The 23,629-nt window shown below is 61.1% G+C and overlaps 6 protein-coding genes across 6 annotated transcripts; 5 read left to right on the top strand and 1 right to left on the bottom strand.

Moving 5' to 3' along the window:
* The first annotated feature begins 1,770 nt into the window (after positions 1-1,770).
* On the top strand, positions 1,771-6,445 carry LOC134550711 (membrane-spanning 4-domains subfamily A member 15-like). The gene is given in 6 exon segments (XM_063397449.1): positions 1,771-2,859; positions 3,119-3,507; positions 3,702-3,821; positions 4,029-4,088; positions 5,749-5,904; positions 6,012-6,445. Coding segments are annotated over 5 exon segments (663 nt in total). The 5' UTR covers positions 1,771-2,859; positions 3,119-3,342; the 3' UTR covers positions 6,174-6,445.
* Positions 6,446-6,590: 145 nt separating this feature from the next.
* Positions 6,591-8,628, top strand: CCDC86 (coiled-coil domain containing 86). The gene is made up of 4 exons (XM_063397447.1): positions 6,591-6,805; positions 7,148-7,277; positions 7,609-7,683; positions 8,242-8,628. Exons 1-4 carry the CDS (start codon positions 6,630-6,632, stop codon positions 8,359-8,361), a joined length of 501 nt encoding a protein of 166 aa, XP_063253517.1. The 5' UTR covers positions 6,591-6,629; the 3' UTR covers positions 8,362-8,628.
* Positions 8,629-9,301: 673 nt separating this feature from the next.
* Positions 9,302-12,362, top strand: LOC134550708 (acyl-coenzyme A amino acid N-acyltransferase 2-like). The gene is made up of 4 exons (XM_063397446.1): positions 9,302-9,556; positions 9,874-10,343; positions 10,836-11,038; positions 11,440-12,362. Exons 1-4 carry the CDS (start codon positions 9,510-9,512, stop codon positions 12,025-12,027), a joined length of 1,308 nt encoding a protein of 435 aa, XP_063253516.1. The 5' UTR covers positions 9,302-9,509; the 3' UTR covers positions 12,028-12,362.
* Positions 12,363-12,913: 551 nt separating this feature from the next.
* Positions 12,914-17,362, top strand: ZP1 (zona pellucida glycoprotein 1). Its single transcript, XM_063397443.1, has 12 exons — positions 12,914-13,390; positions 13,586-13,707; positions 13,779-15,120; positions 15,219-15,362; positions 15,457-15,641; positions 15,803-15,900; positions 16,065-16,192; positions 16,262-16,451; positions 16,528-16,678; positions 16,921-17,005; positions 17,086-17,204; positions 17,292-17,362. The coding sequence occupies exons 1-11, from the start codon at positions 13,231-13,233 to the stop codon at positions 17,175-17,177; spliced, it is 2,697 nt and encodes an 898-aa protein (XP_063253513.1). The 5' UTR covers positions 12,914-13,230; the 3' UTR covers positions 17,178-17,204; positions 17,292-17,362.
* Positions 17,363-17,487: 125 nt separating this feature from the next.
* Positions 17,488-21,259, bottom strand: PRPF19 (pre-mRNA processing factor 19). Its single transcript, XM_063397444.1, has 16 exons — positions 21,119-21,259; positions 20,821-20,970; positions 20,564-20,640; positions 20,355-20,496; positions 20,206-20,279; positions 20,051-20,113; positions 19,924-19,965; positions 19,764-19,838; positions 19,568-19,643; positions 19,304-19,413; positions 19,010-19,165; positions 18,860-18,929; positions 18,620-18,705; positions 18,242-18,412; positions 18,026-18,131; positions 17,488-17,934 (listed from the first exon to the last, which is right to left on the bottom strand). Exons 1-16 carry the CDS (start codon positions 21,135-21,137, stop codon positions 17,837-17,839), a joined length of 1,515 nt encoding a protein of 504 aa, XP_063253514.1. The 5' UTR covers positions 21,138-21,259; the 3' UTR covers positions 17,488-17,836.
* On the top strand, positions 21,127-23,436 carry TMEM109 (transmembrane protein 109). Its single transcript, XM_063397448.1, is given in 6 exon segments — positions 21,127-21,186; positions 21,188-21,220; positions 21,223-21,481; positions 22,259-22,488; positions 22,590-22,692; positions 22,769-23,436. Coding segments are annotated over 6 exon segments (1,056 nt in total). The 3' UTR covers positions 23,140-23,436.
* The last annotated feature ends 193 nt before the right edge of the window (positions 23,437-23,629 follow it).

Consider the following 23,629-nt stretch of genomic DNA (forward strand, 5'->3'; position numbering starts at 1 on the left):
AGGTCTGGCTCTGGAGCATCCCAACCTCTCCCGGCTCCATGGGGACCACCACAAAGCCATCCCACCTCCCATCCAAGCTCTGTGTTTTCCCAGCCTGGTAGTTTCCTGAGGAGACTTCCTCCTCTCCCACCAGCATCAGGGTTGGTTTTCCCAGAGTATCCCAGTGTTCACCTGTGGCTTTCCCTGAAAACACTGGAGTAAGTGTTTAAGGTTCTATGGGAATGTGGGATTTTTAAAAAATATCTTTTTATTTTTAGGTGGGAATTTGCAGCCCTGGGAGGGGGGAGTGTGGACTTCCAGGAGTTGGGAATAGCAGGTGACAGGGATCACAGAGTTTTGTGTCCCTGCTGGTGATGATCCTGGAGGAAAACCAAAACCCTTGGAGGAGCTGGAAAGGAGAACTGTGAGATGGATTGGGGTGTCCCAATGGCTCTTCCACTTGGGAAGAGACAGATCTTGGAGACTCTTCCAGCACCTAAAGGTGCCCCAAGATATCTGGAGAGGGACTTTAGAAAAGAGCCTGGACTGCCAGGACAAGGGGGAATGGCCTCCTACTGCCAGGGAGTGGGTTTAGATGGGATATTGGGAGGAAATTCTTCCCTGTGTGGATGGGGAGGTGCTGGAATAGATTTTCCAGGGAAGCTGTGGCTGCCCCATCCCTGGAAGTGTTTAAGGTCCCATTCCGGGATTGCCAGTGGAAGCCAGTGCCAGTGAAGCCCTGGAGACGAACTGGAACTCTTCTGCAGCCTCAGAGTCTTCCTGGGAACGAGCGGATCAAAGGCTGGAATGTCACATGCAGGGCTTGACGGACACATCTGGGACAGGGTTTGGGAGCGGTGTCACCGTGTCCCCAATGCCAGGTATGGATCACCCCAGCAGGCAGCCATGCCCCCCCCAACCTCCTGCCTGCTCCCAGCTCCGGGTTCCCTAATCCGGGATGGCCACTGGGATGTTTAAAGGCAGAGAACCTGAAACCTCTCCCAGAAAACATGACTCTCCTTCTGGAATCAGTATGGAAAGAGCCCTGTGGGAAGCAGAAACACCTGGAAGCAAAGCAAAATGTTGGCTTTTGGTATTTTTATGGGGATGTAAAGTTTGTCCCAGGAAGCAGCAAGTTTCTGTGGAGGGCTTTTCTCCATCGTAATCTATTTTCTTTGGAAAAAAACTCATTAATTTTGGGGCTGGAAAAAGAATTTCGGTTCCACCAGGCTCATAAATTTTGTCCTGTGCTGGTGGGAGGGAATTTAGGAGGGTCTCGCTGATCCCCCTGAGCATCCAGCCAGGCTTCTCCCATCCAAAACTTGTCCTAGAAAATAGGAAAATGAACATTAAAATCCAAGGAATGTGTTGTATATATCTGCAAAGCCAAAAAAATCCTGCAAAGAAAAGGTTGGAAAGCTCCACCGCCCGGCCTTGCTGCTCCCCTGCATCTGCTTCAAAGCTTCACCTCCTCTGGAATCCGCTTCCAAAACAAATCCCGACATCCTACCTTGGGCTCCTGCCATCCCCAGCTGGACCTGGCTTTATTTACCAAGGGCAAAAGCGCTTTTTTCATGGGTAACTCATTCAGAAAGTGGGGTTTGGGGGGCTGAGGGCAGTCATGGCTGTTTCTGGTTGCAAGGCTGGAACTTGAGGAATGCTGTAGGAATCTGGAAAGGCGGATTTGGGAGGAAATCCACCGTGTAGGGTGGTTTTGGCTGGGAATGTGAGCCGTGGATAATGGTGCAGGATACCCTGGCTGCCTAAAGGCTAAAGAGGGGATCCCAGAATTTCCACGGGGGCTCAAGTGTTCCTTCCCAGGGCTGGAACGAGATCCCCGGGATTGTTAGGATTGGAGTGTTGAGAGGGATGAGGCACCAGCAGGAATTAAAGGCTCTGAGGCATCAGGAATGTGATGAAGAGGCTGAATCTCATCCATGTCCATGTTTTTCCTGGAAAGCCGTGCCGCCAGATGCAGCCCTTTACAAGGCCAAGTGCACGCTTCCATCAGGGATGCGGGATGGAGGAAGGTCACGGGTGGGATGGAGGAATGCCATTGGAGCCGGGATGGAGACGTGAGTTGCTGCTCTTCGCTTTCCAGGTCTGTTCTTCCAGCTCTTTTTTTTTTTTTTGGGATATGATTTAGGCCGGTTTGGAGGGAGCGTCCCGTTCCCTGGTGTGTGGGAGCATGGGGAGGGCACGGAATCCTGGAATGGTTTGGGATGGAAGGAACCTTAAGGATCATCCAATTCCACCCCCCTGCCACGGGCAGGGACACCTCCAACTAGCTCAGGTTGTTCCAAGCCGGCTCCAGGGCTGGAAGCCTCTCCCGAGCTCTGGAAGTGCAGCGCTTCCAAACGCGGCCTCTCGGCTCCCTCTAGAGCCAGAGAGAAGGAAAAAACTTCCAAAAGTTGCTCCACCTGCTCCTGAAATCGTCAGCTGCAGGGTCCCGTCCTTTCCCAGGCAGAGAGAGAGGTGTGGCGGTGATGCCAGAATCCTGGACCTAAAAATTCCCATTCCACCAAGAAATTCCTACCTTGCACACATCAGCCATTCAGGAAACCTGGTGAGTCCTCCAGGTTGGTGTGGGGTATCCCAACACTCCTGGAGAAAAGGACATGGCTGTTTTTCCGGGAGGAGGGAGGGCTGGAGGCAGGAAGGGGCTTTTGAATCCCTTGGGATCTCCTTGCCGTGTGTGGTGGCTCCATTCCCAGCCTGAGCTCCCATTTCCCATCATAAATAACAGCATCTCCTTTCCCTCTGGCTCCCAACAGAGATGGCCGGGGATCCCTGAATGCGTGTCCTTGCTGGGGACAAATCCACAGGGATGCAGGAGGGAGAATTCCCAAAAATGGCAATCAAGGATCTTCCTTTATAATGGTATTTATAAATTTTCCTGTCTCAACCCAAGTTTTTCCTGGAAAGTGGGCAGGGTTAGGCTATGAACACCTCATTAGGTACTCAGCTAATTGCAGGAGTGATTCCCAAGCAAAGCATCCACAATCTGGGATGGAAGGGACTGGCTTGATGCTGCTAAAGGGGGCCTTGGAGCATGCCAAGGGAAAAGCATCCATCCCTTCCCCAAGGCTGCAGAGCCCGAGGAGGGGTTCCCTGTCCCTCCCTCCCTCTTCCCCTGCAGGATTTTGGGAGCCTGCATTGGCAAAGCCTCCTCGTTGAGCAAGAGGGGCCTGACGAGAATTCCATGAGCGAGCTTCCTGCAGGGAGCAAAGGGCAGTGGGAGCGCGTCCCTGCCTGGCCGGCACCTCCCGGGGATTTCGGACAGCAAAGGGACCGTGGCGAGGAGGAAGAGGAGGAGGAAGGCACCCGGGAATTCCCTCAGCTCCCTGTGCTGGATCCCAGGCCATGGCGGCCACCACGGTGACCGACGCCGGCAGCGTGAGGATCATCACAGAGGTGATCCCGGCCACGGATCCCCGGGCGGCCCAGCTGGCCTCAGGCTCCCAGGCACCTGCCAGGACGTCATTCCAAACACAAGGCTTCCGGAGGGCGCATCCCAAGGTGTTGGGGGTGAGACATGGCCTCCCAGCAGGGATTGGGGATCTGCAGGGGTTGAATCCTGCTGGAGGTTCCCCCTGGCTGGGCGGAGAGCACATGGGGAGAGGTGCCTCTGCCAGTCCCTTCCCGGCGCTGTGACGTGGGATTGGGGTGGGATGTGTCTGACAGCAGCGGGATCAGGATCCCTCTCCCCCATCCTTCCCCAGACCATCCACATCTTCGCCGGAATCGTCCACATCCTCTTCGGGATCATCCTGACATCATCAGAGCACAGGAACCCTTCCCTCCCTGTGGCCAGCGGGATCCTCTTCTGGCTGGGGGTCCTGGTAAGTTGGGATGAGCACATGGGAATCTCAGGGAGTCCTGATGGGTTGGGGACAACATCCCAGGGTCCCCAGGTCTCCACTGACACCTCCCCCATTCCGGAGTGTTTGTGCATCCCTGAACCCTGGTTCCCAGCTGGAGGGGCACCAGGAAGGGGGTGACAGGGAAGGGTGCCCTGCTGCTGACACCAATTCCTGCTGTTTTCCAAGTAGCTCCTGCTCTCGGGCTCATTGCTGGTGGAAAGTGAAAGAAGAGACAGCCCTGTGCTGGTAAGATCCAGGCTGGGAGGGGCAACATGTCCCCAAATTCCTTATGTCCCTTCCAGCAGCTGCCAGGACCCCTCCAAAGTCTGGGTTCATCCCATGGGATCCACAGGCCAGTCCCCCTTGGGAAGTGCCCAGCTCTCTCACATGGAGCACAGGATGGGAGTCAGGATCACTGTGGGATGAGGGGGATAAAGGGTCCAGGAGACCCTTGTGTCTTTGGAATCACTGTGGGATGAGGGGGATGAAGGGTCCAGGAGACCCTCATGGCTTTGGAATCACTGTGGGATGAAAGGTCCAGGAGACCCTCATGGCCTTTAGAATCACTGTGGGATGAGGGGGACTAAAGGTTTGGAATCACTGTGGGATGAGGGGGACTAAAGGTTTGGAATCACTGTGGGATGAGGGGGACTAAAGGTTTGGAATCACTGTGGGATGAGGGGGACTAAAGGTTTGGAATCACTGTGGGATGAGGGGGATGAAAGGTCCAGGGGACCCTCATGGCCTTTGGAATCCCTGTGGGATGAGGGGGATGACAAGTTTGGAATCACTGGGAGATGGAAGGTCCAGGAGACCTTCATGGCTTTGGAATCACTGTGGGATGAGGGGGATGAAAGGTCCAGGGGACCCTCATGGCCTTTGGAATCCCTGTGGGATGAGGGGGATGAAAGGCCCAGGAGACCCTCATGGCTTTGGAATCACTGTGGGATGAGGGGGACTAAAGGTTTGGAATCACTGTGGGATGAGGGGGATGAAAGGTCCAGGGGACCCTCATGGCCTTTGGAATCCCTGTGGGATGAGGGGGATGACAAGTTTGGAATCACTGGGAGATGGAAGGTCCAGGAGACCTTCATGGCTTTGGAATCACTGTGGGATGAGGGGGATGAAAGGCCCAGGAGACCCTCATGGCTTTGGAATCACTGTGGGATGAGGGGGACTAAAGGTTTGGAATCACTGTGGGATGAGGGGGACTAAAGGTTTGGAATCACTGTGGGATGAGGGGGACTAAAGGTTTGGAATCACTGTGGGATGAGGGGGATGAAAGGTCAAGGAGACCCTCATGGCCTTTGGAATCCCTGTGGGATGAGGGGGATGACAAGTTTGGAATCACTGGGAGATGGAAGGTCCAGGAGACCTTCATGGCTTTGGAATCACTGTGGGATGAGGGGGATGAAAGGCCCAGGAGACCCTCATGGCTTTGGAATCACTGTGGGATGAGGGGGACTAAAGGTTTGGAATCACTGTGGGATGAGGGGGACTAAAGGTTTGGAATCACTGTGGGATGAGGGGGACTAAAGGTTTGGAATCACTGTGGGATGAGGGGGATGAAAGGTCAAGGAGACCCTCATGGCCTTTGGAATCACTGGGGGATGAGGGGGATGACAAGTTTGGAATCACTGGGAGATGGAAGGTCCAGGAGACCTTCATGGCTTTGGAATCACTGTGGGATGAGGGGGATGAAAGGTCCAGGAGACCCTCATGACCTTTGGCATCACTGTGGGATGAGGGGGATGAAGGGTCCAGGAGACCCTTGTGGCTTTGGAATCACCGTGGGATGAGTGGGACAAAACTGGGCAGCTTCTCCAGGCCATCTCTGATTCCAGTGGAACAACCCATGTGGGGAGCAGCCCTTGCCGGGGCCCGCGTCACCGGGTGCTTCCCGCAGGTCAAGGCCTGCTGCGTGGTCAGCGTGGCCGTGGTGCTGGGCACGCTGGTGGCCGCGGGCATCCACGGCACGGCCATCACCCGGACCATGCCCGGCTGCGAGAAGCCCCGGCCCTTCCAGGTGCGCCCGGAATGGTGTCTCCACATGGAGGGCAAGGTACGGACACCCAGGACTGGGGTGGGGTGGTCCAGGATCCATCTCTCATTCGGCTGGTGGACCCTGCCACATTCCCGTCCTCCTCCTCCTCCTCCTCCTCGTTGCAGATCCTGAGCAACGCGCTGGATTCCACCTTGGCGCTGCTCGCCCTGCTGGAATTCTGCGTGGCCGTGGCGGTGCTGGCGTTCGGGCTCGGCACAGCGCGGCCCCACACGTACACCCGGCTGCTGAGGGCAGGCGGCCACCCGCGGGAATCCCCGGAATCCTGAGCCACCCTTCCTTCCTCCCAAGGGCCGCCCCAATCCGGGCGTTCCTGACGCCTCCCGGAGGTTTTCCCTGGATTGTTTGGCTTTCCCAGGCGCTGTAGCCGCGGCACGTGGTGCTGGAGCCCCCTGGGATGCCCTCAGCGTGTTGGGTCCCCAATAAAGGCGTCTCCCCCAGCCCAGCCCGCGCGTGTCTCCGGGGGTTACTCGGGATGCGGGGGGGTTCGGCCCGGGTGTGTTTAGGGGAGTTCGGGGGGTCCCGGTACCGGCGGCCGCGGTGGTGGGCGGTGCTGCCCGCCACAAAGATGGCGGCCGTGCCCGGCACAAAGATGGCCGCCGCCGCTCTGCGCGGAGGGTGTCGCCCAATACAAAAATGGCGGCCGGGGAGGCTCTCCGGCTTCGGTGGGAGTGGAGCGCAGTTCTGACGTCATCTGTGTGCGACGCCGCGGGGCCGCGTGGATCATGGAGGGGGAGGACGGGGGGACCCCAGGACCGGCAGCGACCCCCGAGGGGCCCGGCGGGGCCGCCGCGGCTCGGCGGCGGCGGAAAGGCGGCAAGAAGCGGCAGGAGGCGGTGGTGGCCATCCCGCGGGGCAAGCCCAAGTCGGGCCGGGTGTGGAAGGATCCCGGGAAGAAGAGGTGGGAAGGCAGGCGGGGATTGGGGGGGCGGGGAGTCAGTTCTTAGGGGGGCCTGGGCTCCAGAAGGGCTGTTGGGGGGGTCACGGGGTGTGGGGGAATTTTGAGTGGGACAGGATTGTTTGGGGGACTTGTGAGAGTGTTCCGGAGGTATCCATAGGCGTTAGGAAGGATCCAGACGTGACAGGGATAACTTGGAGGGGATGCCGTGGGAGGAACTGAGGATGCCCGTGGGATGCTCCGAGGTTGGCGGAGTTTCGTGGAATTCTGGGGAGAGGGGCTGGAGTGGCCCCGGCTGCATCCCGGGATTTTTGGGGAGCTAACACCTCCCGTGTGCCCGCCCAGGTTCTCCCACATGATCCAGGACAAGGCGCTCCGCACCTCCTGGGCACGGAAAATGAAGGAGAGGCAGGAGAAGAAGCTGGTCCGGGAACTGGCACGGCAGCTGGAGGAAGCCAAGCAGAGGGAGAAAGAGGTAAGGGGGCTCAGGAGCTGGAGAATTCCCGGCTTTCCCAAGCGCAATCCCATGTCTCTGCCCTCTTCCCGGGTGTCAGAGCTGCGGCAGAGCCCAGGGAAAGGGCAGCTCGGATGGAGAATTCCCCGTCCTGGTGCCAAATCCAGTCACTGACAGTCACATGCTCCAAGTCACTGACTCGGAATAAACTCCCTGGGTCAATCCCAGCCTCGCCCGGGGTGGAAAAGCTGCTGGGATGACAGATTTCACACTAGGCTGGGCACTGGCGCTGGTCTGGGTTTAATCCCGGAGGAAGGGATCCACAGGGAATGTTTTGGTGCTGCTCCCACAGGAGAAGAAGCGGCGGCGGGAGGAGAACCTGAAGCGGCGCCTGGAGAACGAGCGGAAAGCCGAGATTGTCCAAGTGGTGAGTCCCCTCCTCTGGAGCACTGGGAGCACTGGGAACACCCCACAGCCTCCAGCCCCCTGTGGAGCAGCCTCCAGTCTGCTCCAGTTCCTCTCCCTGTCTCCGTCTTTGGAGGATACTGGGATCACTGGGAGATTCCCAGCAAAGCTGGGCACGCTTTAAGTGTGTCCCCTGTGTTTTCCCAAGCCTGAGAGCACCAGAACTGAGAGATAAGGAGGGGGTAGAGCAAGGAAAGTGCAGCACTGCTGGGGATCCACGTGGGGAAATCATGGATTTTCCATCGGGAAGAGATCTGGGAGGGCAGGGTGGATGTGGTGAGGTGAGGATGGGGTTAGTTTTGGGATAAATCCCCTCCTGGAATCCTTGGTCGTGGCAGGCTGGGAGCCATCCCTGCCCATCCTGCCTCATCCCCACATTCTGCTCTATTCCTGGAAATGCTCCAGGACAGGGCTTGGAGCAGCCTGCACCAGTGGGAGGTGTCCCTGTGTATGGCCAGCAGTGGAACCATCCCAGGATCCTACGATTCCATGAAATCCGCTCTCTTTTCCCCTTCCCCAGATCCGGAACCCCCTGAAGCTCAAGAGGGCCAAGAAGAAGCAGCTGAGGCGGGTGGAAAAGCGGGACACGCTGGCCCTGCTCCAGAAGGCGCCCGTGAGGCGCAGCACAGCCACGGAATGAGGCGGGAATCGGGATACTGCCACGCCAGGGCCACGCAGCCGGGGTTCCTGTGGATCCTGCTCCTTCCCAGGGGTTTTTCCTCAGCTTGCCAGGAGCCTCGGTGTTGGACAAACAACAGGACAGAGCTGAGGGGGCTGTATTCCATGGGAACCAGCTGCTGGATCTCACAGTCCCTGTGGATTCAGGATGTGGAGGGTGCCAGAGGCTGGAACAGAACTTTGCTTTCCCAAATTTGCCTTTTCCTTATAAAAATGAATAGGACCTGAAGCAGATTCGCTTTCCAGGGGCTCTGGGGACTGGTGGCTTCAGCTGGGGCCTTCCCTAAGGCATTCCTAGTATTGGAGTGTTCCCCTCATTCCTTGCAGTGCCCCTTTCTCCAAACAGAGAATTCCCATTAGGAATGAGCCCTGAAATCTGTCAGCAAGGAAGGGGGCACGGTGTCACACACCCTTCTGTGGGAGGCAACACTGGGAATTTGGTGGGGACTGGAGGTTGGAAATCTATGTGGATTTCTTAACATTCCTGGTTTTTCTTGGTCCATGAACACCCCTTTTCTGCATTCCTGAGGAGGGATGTGGCTGTGAGCCGGGATGGGGGGAGAGAGGGGTGCACTGGGACTGCAGGAATCAGCCCTGGGATGGGAATGCAGGGCCCCGGAGCTTCATCCTGGGGTGACAATTCGGGGGGCCCCTCAGAATTGGGATGGGGTGTGTAGGATGCCACGGGGGTGCCACAGGGAAAGTGAGGACTGGCGGGAATTTTGGGGTGCGGGCGGCGCCAGCCTGGAACGGGGTCATGGGGCAGGAGGGCTCTGCCCTCGCCATGCTCGGGTTAATGATTGCCAGGGAATCCTCGAGCCTCTCCCTCTGCAGAGCCCACGGCCCAGGCTTGGCCCAGAGGGGTAAGAGAAGGGGAAGCTCGGGCCCTGGGGGCCGATTTCCCGCTGGGACTGGGACGGACGTGGGAGAGTGGCGTGTCTCCTCCCAGGGCTGGCCTGGGGCCAACATCCCTGTTCTCGGCCTGCCGTGCTGCAGGGAGAGGGAGCGGGGTGTGCACAGGATCGGGGGGCTCGGGGCCCCTGGATCCTCACCCAGCTCCGGCCCCGGGGTGGGGAGGAGGATAAGGAGAGGAGACGGTGGGTGCTGGGAATGCCGGGGCTGGGAGACACAAGGAAAAGGGGTGTCCCGGCTGCCAGGTGAGTTTTGGGGCGGGGGTTTGGGCTCAGAGAGTGGGAGGTGGGGAGGAAGGAGGGGATGAGGAGAGGGAAGCAGAGGGGTGGGTGTCATGGAAGGAGGGGATCAGGAAGTGAAGGAATAAGGACCAGGAAATGAGGGACAGAGACCACGAAGGGATGGGGACATGGGAGAGGGATAGGGACAGGGGAGGAGGGATGCCAGCAGAACCCCATCCTCAAACCCCATCCTGAGGGTCCCCCCGTGAGGCTCCCTGCCGCCAGCCTCCTCCTGGGCGTGGCAATCCCGGTGGGACGCTCAGGGCGATTCCCGTTCCTAGGTGCACCATGGTGGAGGTGACAGTGACCCCGCAGTCCTCGCTGGCCGACCGGCCGGTGCAGATCCGCGTGCGGGGACTGTCCCCGTCCCAGCTCGTCACCCTGCGGGCATGGCTGAAGGACGAGCAGGGCGAGCGCTTCCAGTCCCGCGCCTTTTTCCGTGCCGACGGGGCGGGAGAGGTGGATCCTGGGCTCCACGCCGCCCTGGGGGGCAGCTACTCGGGGGTCTGGCCCATGGGGCTGTTGTGGTTCCTGCAGCCCGACACGCTGTTCCGCCGGCTGGTCAAGCGGGACGTGGCCGGCAGCCCCTTCCGCGTGCGGCTGGAGGTGCTGGACGGGCTCTGCCTGGGCACGGAGCCCCGGGAGCAGCCGCTGGCGTCCTGCGAGGCCGAGCGGTGGTACGTGGGCCCCGGCGTGCAGCGGGTGCCCGTCCGAGAGGGAAGGGTCCGTGGCGCCCTGTTCCTGCCTCCTGGTGAGCGTTGGGGAGCGGGAATTGCGGGATACCGAACCTTGGGGCTTGCAGGATGCTCCTTCTTGGGTGGCCTGCGGTGCCCAGCCTTGGGAGCCCTGGGATACCCAGCCAGTATTCCCTCGGGATACAAACCCTTGGGAGCTTGGGTTACTGATACTGCACCTTGGGATCCTGGGGATGTCAAGCATTGGAACCCTGGGAAACAACACTAGGACTCCTGGGATACTAAACCATAGGATTCCTGGGTTGTCCTGCCCTGGGACCCCTGAGATGCCCAAAGCTGGGATCCCTGGGTTGCCCAGCCTTGGGATCCTTGAGATTCCAAACTTCAGGATCTTGAGATCCCAAACCTCAGGATCTTGGGATGCCCAGCCTCAGGACCCCCAGGATACTAGACCTTGTGCCCCCTGGGATGCCCAACCGTGGAACCTCCGGGATAAAGGGCAACACTGGTGGCTGCTCATCCCTGATGTTCTCCCTGTCTCCCTGCAGGTCCAGGCCCCTTCCCTGGGGTCATCGACCTCTTTGGGGGTGCAGGGGGGCTGATTGAGTTCCGGGCAGGGCTCTTGGCCAGCCGAGGCTTTGCCGTGCTGGCCCTCGCCTTCTTTGCCTACGACGACCTGCCCCCATTCCTGGCCCAGCTGGACCTGGAATATTTTGAGGAAGCTGCGGAGCTGCTCCTCCAGCATCCCAAGGTGAGTCCTGGAGCATGGAGAAAGGCACCTGTGAGCCAGGATGTGCTGGGGATTAGGGACAGTTTGGTGAGCTGGACATCCAGGTGACCAGGGATTGTCCTGGGGACCAGGGATTGTCCTGGGGACATCCTCATCCTGGTGAGCAGGATGTCCAGGGGACTGGGGTAATGTCCTGAGCACTAGGAATGTCCTAGGGACTGGGGTTGTCCCAGTGAGTGGGGTGTCCTGGGGATATCCTGAGCACTAGGAATGTCCTAGGGACTGGGGTTGTCCCTGTGACTGGGGATATCCCATGAGGGCGTCCTTGTCCTGGCACCCAGGGATGTCCCAGCAAATGCATTATTGTAGATGTGTTATTATGAATGTGTTATCCCAGCTGGCTCCATTTCCTCTTCCCTCAGGTCCGAGGGCCCGGCCTGGGCGTGGTGGGCGTCTCCAAAGGTGCCGAGGTGGCCTTGGCCATGGCCACCTTCCTGCCCCAGGTGGTGGCCACGGTGTGGATCAACGGCACGGCCTTCCTGCACGGAAACCCACTGGTCTACAAGGAGCTGCACATCCCTCCCATCCCCTACCGCCCCGAGCGCATCGTGTTCACCGAGGTGGGAGCCATGGACAACTCGGCCGTCTTCGCCGATCCCCGGGACCCCGCCTGCCGCGCCTCGGCCATCCCGGTGGAGAGGATCCGGGGAAAGGTACTCCTGGTGGTGGGAGAGGCCGACCGCAGCTTCAACAGCAAGCTCTTCGCCGAGCTGGCCGTGGCGCGGATGCCGCCGGAGCGCGGCCGGATCCTGTCGTATCCCGGGGCCGGGCACCTGATCGAGCCCCCCGGGTCCCCCCTGTGCAGCATGTCCAGCATCCGGGGCAGCCCCAGGCCGCTGGCGTGGGGGGGAGAGCCCCAGCCCCACGCGCGGGCTCAGGAACATTCCTGGCAGGAGATCCTGCAGTTCTTGGAGCTCCATCTGGGGTCGGCTGCTGCCATGAAGCTGTGAGGGGTGGGGAAGAGGGGATGGGGTCACCGCCGGGATTGTCACCGCAGGGAATAAAGTGTCACTGGCAGCTCCTGCCTGTGCTCCTGGGGGATGATGGGGGGACAAAGACTGGACACAGATTTAGGGGATGTGTTGGAGATATTTGGGAGATACATCAGATAGATATTGGATACATACGGGATATCCATCAGATGTATATTGGACATGTGGGATATGCATATTGGATATGTGTCAGATATAAATTGGACATATATATTGGATATATGTATTGGATGCGTATTGGATACGTATGGGACATAGAGAAGATACAGAACAGACAGCTCAGACATACATAGCACATATTTAATACATATATTAAACATATATATACATATAGAATGTAACGAGGTACATGTAGAACACACAGTGGCCATGTATCAGCCCAGCTGTGGCTCTGGGCTCACACTGCTCTCTCTGCAGCTGCCCTCGCTTCCTGAGGAGGTTTGAGGGAATCACATCCAGCCCCTGGCTCCTCCTGCCCTCCTGCCAGCATCCCTGTGCTCCCAGGAGCTGGTGTGACCCCGTTCCCACACCCAGGGCATGGGACAGGGAGTGGCCGTGACCGGCACTCCGGGAAGGGTGGGGAGGGGTGATGCGGTTCAAGCCGCAGTAAAGATAAATCCCAGAAGGGAAACTTGGGGAGAGGGAGGCAGAGGGAACGCACACCGAGGACTTTGGATTCCCCGTGGCACTGCCAGCAGGGCACAGCCAGGGCGCAGCAGGGATTTGGGGTACCTGGCTGATTCCCAGTGCCTCAGACGCCACTGGGGCCGTGCCACTGTGTCCCCTGGTCCCACGGCTATTCCAGGAGTGGCATATCCGGATGTCACCGCTGTCCCCACGGGCTCTGGGGAGGTGGGCACACACCAGCCTTCTCCTTTTCCCCTGGATAACTTGATCCAGTGTGGCATCCCGCCCGGCATTCCCTGTTCACTGGGACAGTCTCCAAGCGCGGGATAAGCTTGGTTTGTCCCTGGTCACCGTGACACGGCCACAGGAGGTGACCACAGGGCTGGGGCACTGAGGTCGCCGGCGGCACGGGAGCGAGGAGCCCTGGGCAGAGCTCATCCCACGGAATCAGCTGATCCTGAACCCCCCCCGCATCCCAGCCATCTGGATATAAACCCACACCGCAGAGCCCTGTGCTCTGCCTGTGACGCCGCCATGGGACGGGGCTGCTCCTTCCTCCTGCTCCTCTTCCTCCTGTCCCCGTGGCCCAGCGCCACCGTGGCACTCCTGCAGTACCGCCACGACTGCGGAGAGTTGGGAATGCAGCTCTTGGTCTTCCCGCCCCACGGCCGCAGCGTCCGCTTCAAGGTTCTGGGTGAGTGGGGGTCTCCCCGAATCCCCTTGGGGTGCTGGATTTCCCTGGGATTCCCCCCAAAACTGGAGTGTTCCATGGTGGAGGTACCCTAATGGGATGAGCCCAGTGGCTTGGGTGAGCTGTTGCTGCTGCTGCCCGGGGGGTTTCCATGCCACCTGGGTGTGTCACTTCCCCGTGTCCCTGGTGTCCCCCCAGACGAGTTTGGCTCCCGCTTTGACGTGGCCAACTGCTCCATCTGCCTCCACTGGCTGAGCTCCAGGGAGGATGGCTCCGTCATCTTCTCCTCCGGCTACAAGGGCTGCCACGTCCTGTTCAAGGTGACACTCCCGTCCCCCCCACGGTCCCCTCCGGCGGGATGGGGGTGACTGTCCCTCGTGTCCCCCCGCAGGAGAACCGCTACGTCCTGCGGGTGCAGCTGGAGGAGCTGCTGGCCGGCGGGATCCCCGTCACCTCCCACGAGGTCAACATGACCTGCCCCAAGCCAGGGGGCTCTGAGATGCTCCCAGGAGGAAAGCGGGAGCAGGGCCGGGACAGCGGAGTGGTGGTGTCCCACACTGGGCTGCACCAGGTCTCCGAGTCCTCCCTCACCCTCACAGGATCCCAGTTCACATCCCGGGATCACTTGGAGCAGGTTCACACCATTGGACGGTACCAGCCCAGCTCAGAGCTTCCGGGCATCCAGCACCATTCCAGTCTGGCTCACTCGGGGCTTCTGTCCCAGCCGGGGGGGGTTCGTCCTGTCACCCCAGTCCAGGGAACCTTCATCCGCCCGGGAATGCAGTCCCCCCAGCCTGGGGGGCAGAGCCAGCCGGGGATGCTTCGCCCAGTGCTTGTATCCCAAAACCATCCCAGTGCGGTGCATCCCGGGGGTCAGACCCAGCCGGGGCACCTGCATCCAGGCTTTGTATCCCCAAACCAGCCTGGGGTGATGCATCCTGGGGGTCAAAACCAACCAGGGACTCACCCAGGGTTTGTATTCCAAAATCAGCCTGGAGGGGTGTATCCTGGGGGCCAAACCCAGCCAGGGATTCGCCCAGGGTTTGTATCCCACAACCAGCCTGGGGATCAAACCCAACCAGGGATTCGCCCAGGGTCTGTATCCCAAACCCAGCCTGGGATTCACCCAGGGTTTGTATCCTACAACCAGCCTGGGGGTCAAAACCAACCAGGGATTCGCCCAGGGTCTGTATCCCACAGCCAACCAGGGATTCGCCCAGGGTCTGTATCCCACAACCAACCAGGGATTCGCCCGGGGTCTGTATCCCACAACCAGCCTGGGGGTCAAAACCAACCCGGGCAACCTCGTCCAGGGTTTGTATCCCAAAACCCTCCCAATGGCCAAAACCAACCAGGGCTTCACCCTGGCCTTGTGTCCCACAACCAGCCTGGCATGACTTCCACTGGTGCTCAGAGTCCAGCAGGATTCCTGCGCCCGGTAGCTCAGCCCCCAAACCAGCCGGGAATATCTCGTCCCGGTCATCACTCCAACTCCCCAGCCGGGCTGCAAGGCCACACCGGGCTGCTCCATCCTGGCCATGCCAGCCCGGCTGTGGTGCACCCGGGACTCTCATCCTGGCCAGGTTTCATCAGCCCTGGGCTCCAGGCTCAGCCCCAGCCGGGCCTGGGACGCCCAGGGCTGCAGCCCCAGCCTGGATTGCTGCAGCCTGGGATCCACTCCCGGCCCAGCCTGCTGGAGTCCACAGCGCTCTTCTACCCCTCGGCAGGGGCAGGTAATTCGGGATGGAGGGATGCTGGGACAAAGGGAAGCAGCCTCAAGGTGCTTTTCCAGCCCACATTCCATGCCGTGTCCCTCTGTGCTTGCTCCCAGGGACGCAGCTGACGCGGGAGCAGTGCCAGGTGCCGGCGGGCAGGATGCCGTGCGTGGCTCCGGAGGGGCGGGACGGGTGCCTGCAGGCGGGATGCTGCTACGACGACATGGACCGCACCACACCCTGCTACTACGGGAATACCGGTAGGACACATCCCGGTAGGACACATCCCAAAACCCCTCCCCGGCGCTGCGAGAGGGCGCCCAGGGTGACGGAGCGCTCTCGGCGGTGTCGCAGCCACCGTGCAGTGCCTGCTGGAGGGGCACTTTGTCGTGGTGGTGCCGCGGGGGATGGTGGCCCAGCCGTACAACCTGGACAGCGTGCGGCTGGCCAGCAGCCAGGCGGGCTGCGAGCCCCTCCACGTGTCCGAGGCTTTCGTCGTGTTCCGCTTCCCGGTCACCCACTGCGGCACCACGGTCCAGGTAAACCCCGCAGCACCCCCGGCTGGGCACGGGGAGGGGTCACTTCAGGATGGAAGTGTCCCCAGGATGCTCCCAGCCCCTCCAAAACTTCAGGATAAAGAGCTCAGATCCTGGTCCGGGTGTGCCCCCGGGTGTTTCCCATTCCCGTGTTCCTCACACAGGTGGTGGAGGACAGGCTGATCTATGAGAACCAGCTGATCTCCACCATCGACGTCCAGGGATCCCCCCGTGGCTCCGTCACTCGGGACAGCGTCTACATGTAAGGGAAGAGGGTGGAAAAATCGAGGCAGAGAGCCTGGATTCCCCCTTGGATCAAACCAAGCCTCTCTCCTGCCGTGTTCCTGGTGGTGTCCCCACAACTTGTGCTGAGGGAGGCTGATGGAAGATCTGGGAGTCTCCCACCTTTCTCTCCCTTTTCCCCAGTCTCCGGGCTCGGTGCATCTACAACGCCAGCGACCTCCTTCCCTTGGGAATGGAGGTGGCCGTGCCCCCCACAGCTGCCCCCCTGGCCATGCCGGGCCCGCTGGGGCTCCAGCTGCGGATTGCCACTGGTGAGTGCTCCCTATCCCGCTCCCTGTCCCATTCCCAATCCCACTCAAACCCTCCCAATGTTCCCACAGACGAATCCTACAGCTCCTACCACCCTGTGGGTGACTTCCCCCTGGTGAGGGTGCTCCGGGACCCCATCTACGTGGAAGTCCGGCTGCTCCAGAAGACGGATCCCAATTTGGTGCTGGTGCTGCACCACTGCTGGGCCTCCCCCGGCCCCCACGCCACGTCCCAGCCCCAGTGGCCCATCCTGGTGGAAGGGTGAGTGGAAAAGGACGGGAAGATGGAAGGGTGGGGGGCTCACTGTGCTGACACAGTGTCCTTGTTTCCTGCCCAGGTGTCCCTTCCAAGGGGACAACTACAGGACGAGGCTGATCCCAATGGGGCCGGCCTCTCCGGAGCTGCCCTTCCCGAGCCACTACCAGCGCTTTGTCATCTCCACCTTCGCCTTTGTGGAGCCCCCCAAAATGGCTGTGCTGGAGGGGGAGGTCAGGGGCATCCCCATGAACCCCTGTGTTGGGAATGCCTCATAGGGCATCGGGAATCCCTTATCCCAACACCCCCAAACCCACCCCAGAACTGACCCCGCTTCCGGCTGCCCAGTCCTTCCTGCTGGGAAGCTGCTTTTGGGGTGTTCCTCAAGGCTTGGGGGTGTTTCTGGGGGTCCCTTTGGGCTTGGGGACCCTTTTTGGGGATTCCCAGGTGACGCTGGTGTTCCTGTGGCTCCCAGGTGTACATTTCCTGCAGCGCTTCCGTGTGCCACCTGGCCCAGGCGGAGCCCTGCCGGCCCTCCTGCCAGCTGGGAGTGCCCTCACGTGAGTCCGGGAGCCTCCAGGGATTTGGGGAGACCTCTGCATGTCCCCCTCTTCCCAAGCCAACCTGCTGTTCCCCACAGGAGTGAGGAGGTCTCTGGAGGACAGGACAGGTGACAGCATGGGGACAGTCACATCCCAGGGATGCATCATCTTTCCTGAAGTTCCCAAGTGAGGGGGAACGCAGCGGAGAGGTTGAGGGGTGAGTGCCTTCTGCTCCCTAAAACCCCCTTTGTCCCAAACATCACTTCATCCCTCCAAGTCACCTCCTCCCCCTTCCTCCTCACAGCTCCAGCCTCTACCTGGATGCCTCTGGATGTCTCTGGGAAAGCTGGAAAAATAAAACTAGTGCAGAGCATGGCTCCAAGGGTGGTTTGTCCTTGGGAGGGGAGGAAAGAGGGTCCCTCATCCCCACTCCAAGCTGGCAGCAGCCACAGGCCCCCCAATCCCACCCAGCCACTCACAGGAGCCCTTTCCAGTCAGGATGACAGGGAAGAAGTCTTTATTTCCATACTGAAACTAAGTAACTGCTTACAAAACTGCACAGTCCTCCCTTCACTCCCTCCTTCCACACGTCCTGGCCTCAAACTTCCACCAGCACCGAGATTGGGGGGGGGTTTTTGTCAAACCAGTTACAAGCACAAAACAATCTAAAGGCGGGAAACACACAGAATTGGGAAAAAAACTAAACAATAAATTCACGAAGCACAGGGAAGGCAATGTCCGACTTCCCTTGCGCCAACAGCTACAACAGGGGAGCTTGATAGTCCCACCTGGATATTCCCACCCACCTCCCACCCCGAATCCCAAAAAATCCCAGCCCCACTTCCAGGGCTACAGGCTGTAGAACTTGAGGCTCCGATCCATGCCTGTGGAAGCGATGAACTTGGCGTGGTGGCCAAAGGCCACTCCTGTGGTCAGACCGCTGTGCTCTGAGGATGGAAAACAACCCAGGGTCACAACTCTGAGGGGATTTGTCTCCTTCCCACTCTGGCTGTTTCCACGGTTCCCACAATCCCTCACCTGTGAAATGCAGGATCTCCGTCCACTGCTTGCAGATGTAGATCTGGACGTCGGTCCCGCCCAGCGCCAGGTAGGTCCCGCTCTGGTCGAAAATCAGGGATTTCACCTGCGGAGGAGAACCACAACAAGGCCTTGAGAAAGCTTCCGAGGGCTTTTTTTGGGACGCCACCACCCCCGGAGCAGGGAGGCCACGGGGGGGAAAGGGACAGGACGCGCCTCGAAGTTGTTATCCAGCTGCAGGGTCTTGAAGTTCTTGAGCTTCCTGAGATCCCAGAGCTTGACGGAGGAGTCGTCGGCGGCCGTGGCCAGGTAGTAGCCGTTCTCCGAGAAGGCGATGCTGGTGATGGGCCCCGAGTGTCCCGGGAAGTTTGCCACGTTGGTGCGTTCCTGGGGACGAGGAGGGCACAGGGCACCTCAGCACCGGGAGGTGGCACCGCTCCCACGTGACCTCTGCGGTCACGGTGGCACCAGCGCCGGAATCTTGGAGAAACTTCCCAAGATGTTCCTCGAAGTCCTGCTCCTTGGAGGGATCCCCAAACCCAGCTCAGAACCACCCCCAAACCTCTGTTCCCACACACTGCCATCGGCCCTCACCTTCAGATCCCAGATCTTGATTTGGGAATCCATTGTTCCCGTCCCAAAAATGAGCCCGTCCGGGTGGAACTGGGCACAGGTGAGAGCTGCGGACACAGTGGGAGAATCAGACAGCGTGGGAGGAGTCAGGAAGGCTGGGAACACTCCCAAGAGGGTTGGGAAGGCTACCAAGAGCCCTCCACAGGAGTTCCCAGGGGCCAAGAGATGCTCGGAATGGGGATAACCAGCTCCAAGGCTTACCACAGCCAGAGCTCTCATCCGTCACTTTGGTGAGGACGCGGCCCGTCTGGATATCCGAGAAAGCCCAGTACTGGGACAGAGAAGGAAGGGCATTGGACAGGGAAGGGGTGGGAAGCCGAGGTGGGCTCTGCGGGGTGGGTGGGGACTCACCTGGTCATCCGAGGAGCTGAGCAGGTAATCACCCGTGGCGTGCAGGCTGAGCCCGGTGACGGAGCCCTCGTGGGCACGGACCACCTGGACGCAGGAGGCGTTGGGGACGGACCAGATCCGGATGGTGGCGTCGGGAGAGGCCGAGAACACCAGGTCCTATGCCAGGACAGCACCAGAAGGTTCACAAGAGAGGAATTCACCCCTCTGAGAGCTCCCGGCAGGAGATTCCACCAGAGGAGCGCCCTGATATCCAGATTTGAGGCATGCTGGAAGTGAGGGAAGAGCCAGACGCACCTGGGAGGGGTGGAACACCACGCTGGTGACTTTCTTGGTGTGGCCCTTGAGCGTGGCCAGGATCTGCTCCGAGCTCTTGTCGAACACGATGACGTTTTTGTCGGCTCCACCTGGAAACCCGAGTGGGAAGAGCTGGGATGGGAGCGTGGGGCCAACCAACTCCAAAGCCACCAGCCTTAAGTGCCTTGTCCCCCTTCAAATCCCCAAAAACACAGAGAAAGAGACCCACTCCCAGGTGGGAAACCCCCAGGAAAGCTCCTTTACCGGTGAGGATCTTGTTGGTGTCGGAAGGACACAGATCCAAGGCAAGGATTCCTGGGATGCTGGCGCTGTGCAACCCCTGCATGAGGGAGAAGCACAAATCAATGCCACAAGCAGCAAAACACTCCCAAATGGAATCAAGAAGCTGTTCCCAGCTCCATGTGGGAATTTCCCAGTGGTTTCCCATCCCGGCACTCACCACATGCGAGGCCACCTGCCGGTATTTGCTGAGCTCCTCCGGCTTCACCAGCTCCTCTGGGACCGTCTTGCCCCTCTGGAAAACACAGGGACAAACATCAGCCTCTGCTGGAGCACGGCCATCCCAGCTCCCCTCAAAATCCCTGGATAAGGCCGCTCACCTTCTTCCGCTCCGTGGTCAGCACCGTCGCCTTGTCTTGGAGCTGGAAAACAAGAGGAGGGTGGGCACAGACCGGGAATTCTGCGGCGGGAAGGCGGAGAGGGCAATGCCTGGAGCACCGCCTTTACCTTCTGGATGATCTCCGGGGTCATTCCCGCCAGCTCTCCCAGATCCATGGCCTCGCCAGCGCCCTGGGAAGGGACAGGTAGAGAGGGAACTGGGGCTCAGTGTGTGGGAACAGGGCTGGGAATGAGCAGGAAAAGGATGGGGAGCAGGGACTCACGGCCACGTTGGGCTGCGCTGACGGCACCGCCTGGGGCACGATGAGCCCGGCCTGAGGCTTCAGCGTGGCCAGAGCTGCAAAAACATGACGTGTTTAAAGGCAGAAACAGGAATAGACCCCTTCCCGGGACTGCCTGGGGTCTGCCTCACCCTCTCTGGCGGCGGTGACCTCCTTGGTGAGGCGGGCGATGACCCTGCAGGCGGCATCGTGCTGGTACAGGGCGTGGGACAGCTCCTGGCGCGTGGTCTGCAGCTGCTGCCGCAGCGTGAAGCTGTGCAGCATCACGGCGTCCTGCCGGGGACACCGGGTCAGCGGGGAGCCGCGGGGCCCGCGCCCGGCAGCGCCCCCCGGCACTCACCCACTCGTCCTGCAGCGCCTTCAGGATGGCCGGGATGCTGGTGGCCGACGGGGGCTTGGGCCGGATCGGGTGGGCGACTGCAACAGAGACGGGCGGATCATCCGTGTCCTCCCATCCCTGTGGATCCCCACCCCTCCTTTACCCCTCTCTGTGTTCGGCACCTCAGCCCCGGCTCGGCCAACCCCGAACGCGTCGGGCCCCGCCGTTCCCGCCCCCAGCGCCGCCGTTCCCGGGAGAGGCGTCCCCGCTCCCGGCACCTTTGATGTCGATGAGCTGCTCCTCGGACAGCGGCTGGTTGTTGACGGGGTCGGTGCCGTTCTCCGCGATGTACTTCTCGATCAGCCGCCGCTCGTACACGTGGTTGGACACCGGCGACACGCACGGGTGCTCCGGGACCTCGTTGGAAACTACGGCGGGAAGGGAACGGTAGGATCGCACGGGAACGGGGGGTGGGGAAGCCGCTGCACGGTGATCCCCCGGTGCCCGCGGCCGTCCCCGCCCCGCAGCCCGGGATCCCCCGTTCGATCGCGCTCCCCGCTCCCTCTCCGCACTCACTGGAGCAGATGAGCGCCATGGCGGAGGCCGGGCGATCGCGGCGCTCCGGTTACGGCCCCGCTGTCCTTTCCGAGGCTGTTTCCGGTTCTCCTTTCCGGTCCGGGGGGTCCCGGTTCCGGTTCCGGTTGGCGCGCGCGGCCCCCCGCGCCGCTCCCGAGCGCTCACGTGGGCGCCGCCGCCGCCACCGGAACCGGAAGCGCTCCCGGCATCCCCCGCGCTCCCCCCGCCGGCGGGAACGCCGCTTCCCGGCGTGCACCGCGCGCCACCGCCCGCCTCCGGCCGTCGCCATGGTGACCGCATTCCCGGCATGCACCGCGGCGGTCCCGGGGACTACAGCTCCCGGCGTGCCCCGCGGCGGAGCCGAGGGAAGCCCCGGTGAGGGGGGGTCGCGGGGGACCCCGGGGCGGGGGCTGGAACTGGGGGGAAACTGGGGGAAACTGGGGGAAACTCGGGGGGAAATGGAGGGAAAATGGGCGGGGGGGGCTCCGGGGGGGATAGGCGGGGTGAGGGAGCTGTGGTGGGGGATCCTGGGGACGATCCCGGGGGCACTGGGGGGATCCTGAGAAGTTGGGGGGTGACAGTGCGAGGTGGGCACAGAGGGAACTGGGGGGATCCTGGGGGGATCCAAGGGATCCTGGAGACCGCGGAGATTTGGGTGCGGTGCGCACAGAACGATTTGGGGAACCGGTGGGCATTGGGGAGGTCCAGGGAAGCCTGGGGGGATTTGGGGGATCGTAAAGGGTGGAGGGCACAGAGGGGGGGGCGGGCATAGAGAAGATCAGGGGTTCCAGCCTGATCCCTGGGAATGGGGGGAACTGGGTGGGGCTGGGCACACGGGGATTGGGGAGGAGTGGGGAGCATGGGGGTCTCGGGGGGCAGTGGTGGCTGTGTCCCATCCCAGAGCACCCCGCTCCCTCCTTTGGGAAGGGCTGCCCCCCCTTCCCAGCCAGGCCCTGTGCCCTTGGCTGTGTCCCGCTGACTCTGGTCTATCCCAAAAATAGCCGGGGCACCCAGGCCTGTGCAGAGGGGGGGCCTGGAACTGGGCTGTGGGGCCTCCGCCCTCCCCTCCTCCCCTTTTAGGGAACCCCAAAACCAGCAGAGTTTCCCCTTCCCAGCACCCCTGCCTCTCCCTTTCCCCTCAGATCCCGGGTTCCAGGATGGGGAGTGCCGTGGGGCACGGGGCCCTGCTGGCCCTGCTGCTGTGGATCCCATTCCTCATGGGATCAGCGGGAGACGGAGCCAAGGATGGCCAGGAGGGATTCCGGGGACATGCCACCGGCTCTGATGACCTGCTGGTCCGGCTGGGAAGATCCACTTGGGACACCCTGGAAAGCTGGGTGGGACGTCAGCCCCTGCAGATGGTGGCAGAGGTGGGATCCTGATTCCCAAACCTTTCCTGGAGTTCCTTGTGCAAGGACGTGGTGGTTTATGCCCACTTTTCCCACTCCCTTATCCCCGTCTTTCCCCGCAGAGCCTCTCCGCCGCCCTCTGGATCGTTTCCTCTGCGATCTCTGCAGCCCTGACCACGCTCTCTGGGATCCTGGGGGATCTCCTGGCTGCTTCCAGCATCAACGGTGAGCGGGATTTACCCCTGGGATGGCTCCTGCCCCATTCCCGGTGCCACCGCTGACTCCCCGATCCCATTCCCAGGCCACCGGCTGGTCCGAGCGGCGGCACTGGCTCCCGGAGAAGTCCAGAGGGTGCTCCTGTGGGCAGTGGCCGCCCTGCTGGGATCCTGGCTGCTCTCCCGGCTCCGAGGGCTGCTGCTCCCGCTGCTCCGCGGGGTGAAGCTTTTCTTTTTCCTCGGAGCCTTCCTGCACGTGGCCGCTTCCCAGCAGAGCCCCACGGTGCAGGCGGGAATGCTGCTGGGGCTGTGGGTGCTCTACGCCCTCCTGGGCGGCGTGGCGGCGTCCCCGGAGCCCAGCAAGCGCCTGGATGCGGCCGTGCGGAGCCTGGAGTGGAAGGTGGAGGAGCTGCGGCGGCGCCAGAAGTTTGGGGGGCCCCGGAACCGGGAGGATTGAGCCCCCCTAAAGCTTCCCCCCAAGCTCGGCTCTGTTATCCCAAGCATGTGTCCCCCGCTCTCCGCTGAGCGCCCCCCACGCCCCCTCCTCTGCTTCCCGGTTCTCCCAGGGGTCCTGGGAGCCCCCATCCCTCTGAGATCATCCCAAAATCGGGGGCTGTGCCTTGCCTCATGTGCCACAAGTGCCTTCACCCCAAAAGCCCCCGTGAGCCCCAAATGTGGGAGAGGAGCTCCCACATTCCCTCCTCACCGGGGATGTTGTCCCAGCCCAGCCGGCTTGGGGTGCAGAGGGGATCCCGTTCCCCATCCCAGGGGCTCTGCTTGTTTTGGGGTCCCCCTACTGTCAGGTCTTGGGTTTTAAGCTGCTTTTTAAACGGTTTTGATAACGTGGTTTGGAATAAAGACGGATTTATCCGTCCTAGCCCCGCTGCTTTCCCATGGGAAGGGGGTCAGGCTCAGAGCCGGCCCCCCCAGTCCATTTGGGGTGAGAA

The sequence above is a fragment of the Prinia subflava genome, chromosome 5 (genome assembly GCF_021018805.1).
Source record: "Prinia subflava isolate CZ2003 ecotype Zambia chromosome 5, Cam_Psub_1.2, whole genome shotgun sequence".
Taxonomy (NCBI): domain Eukaryota; kingdom Metazoa; phylum Chordata; class Aves; order Passeriformes; family Cisticolidae; genus Prinia; species Prinia subflava.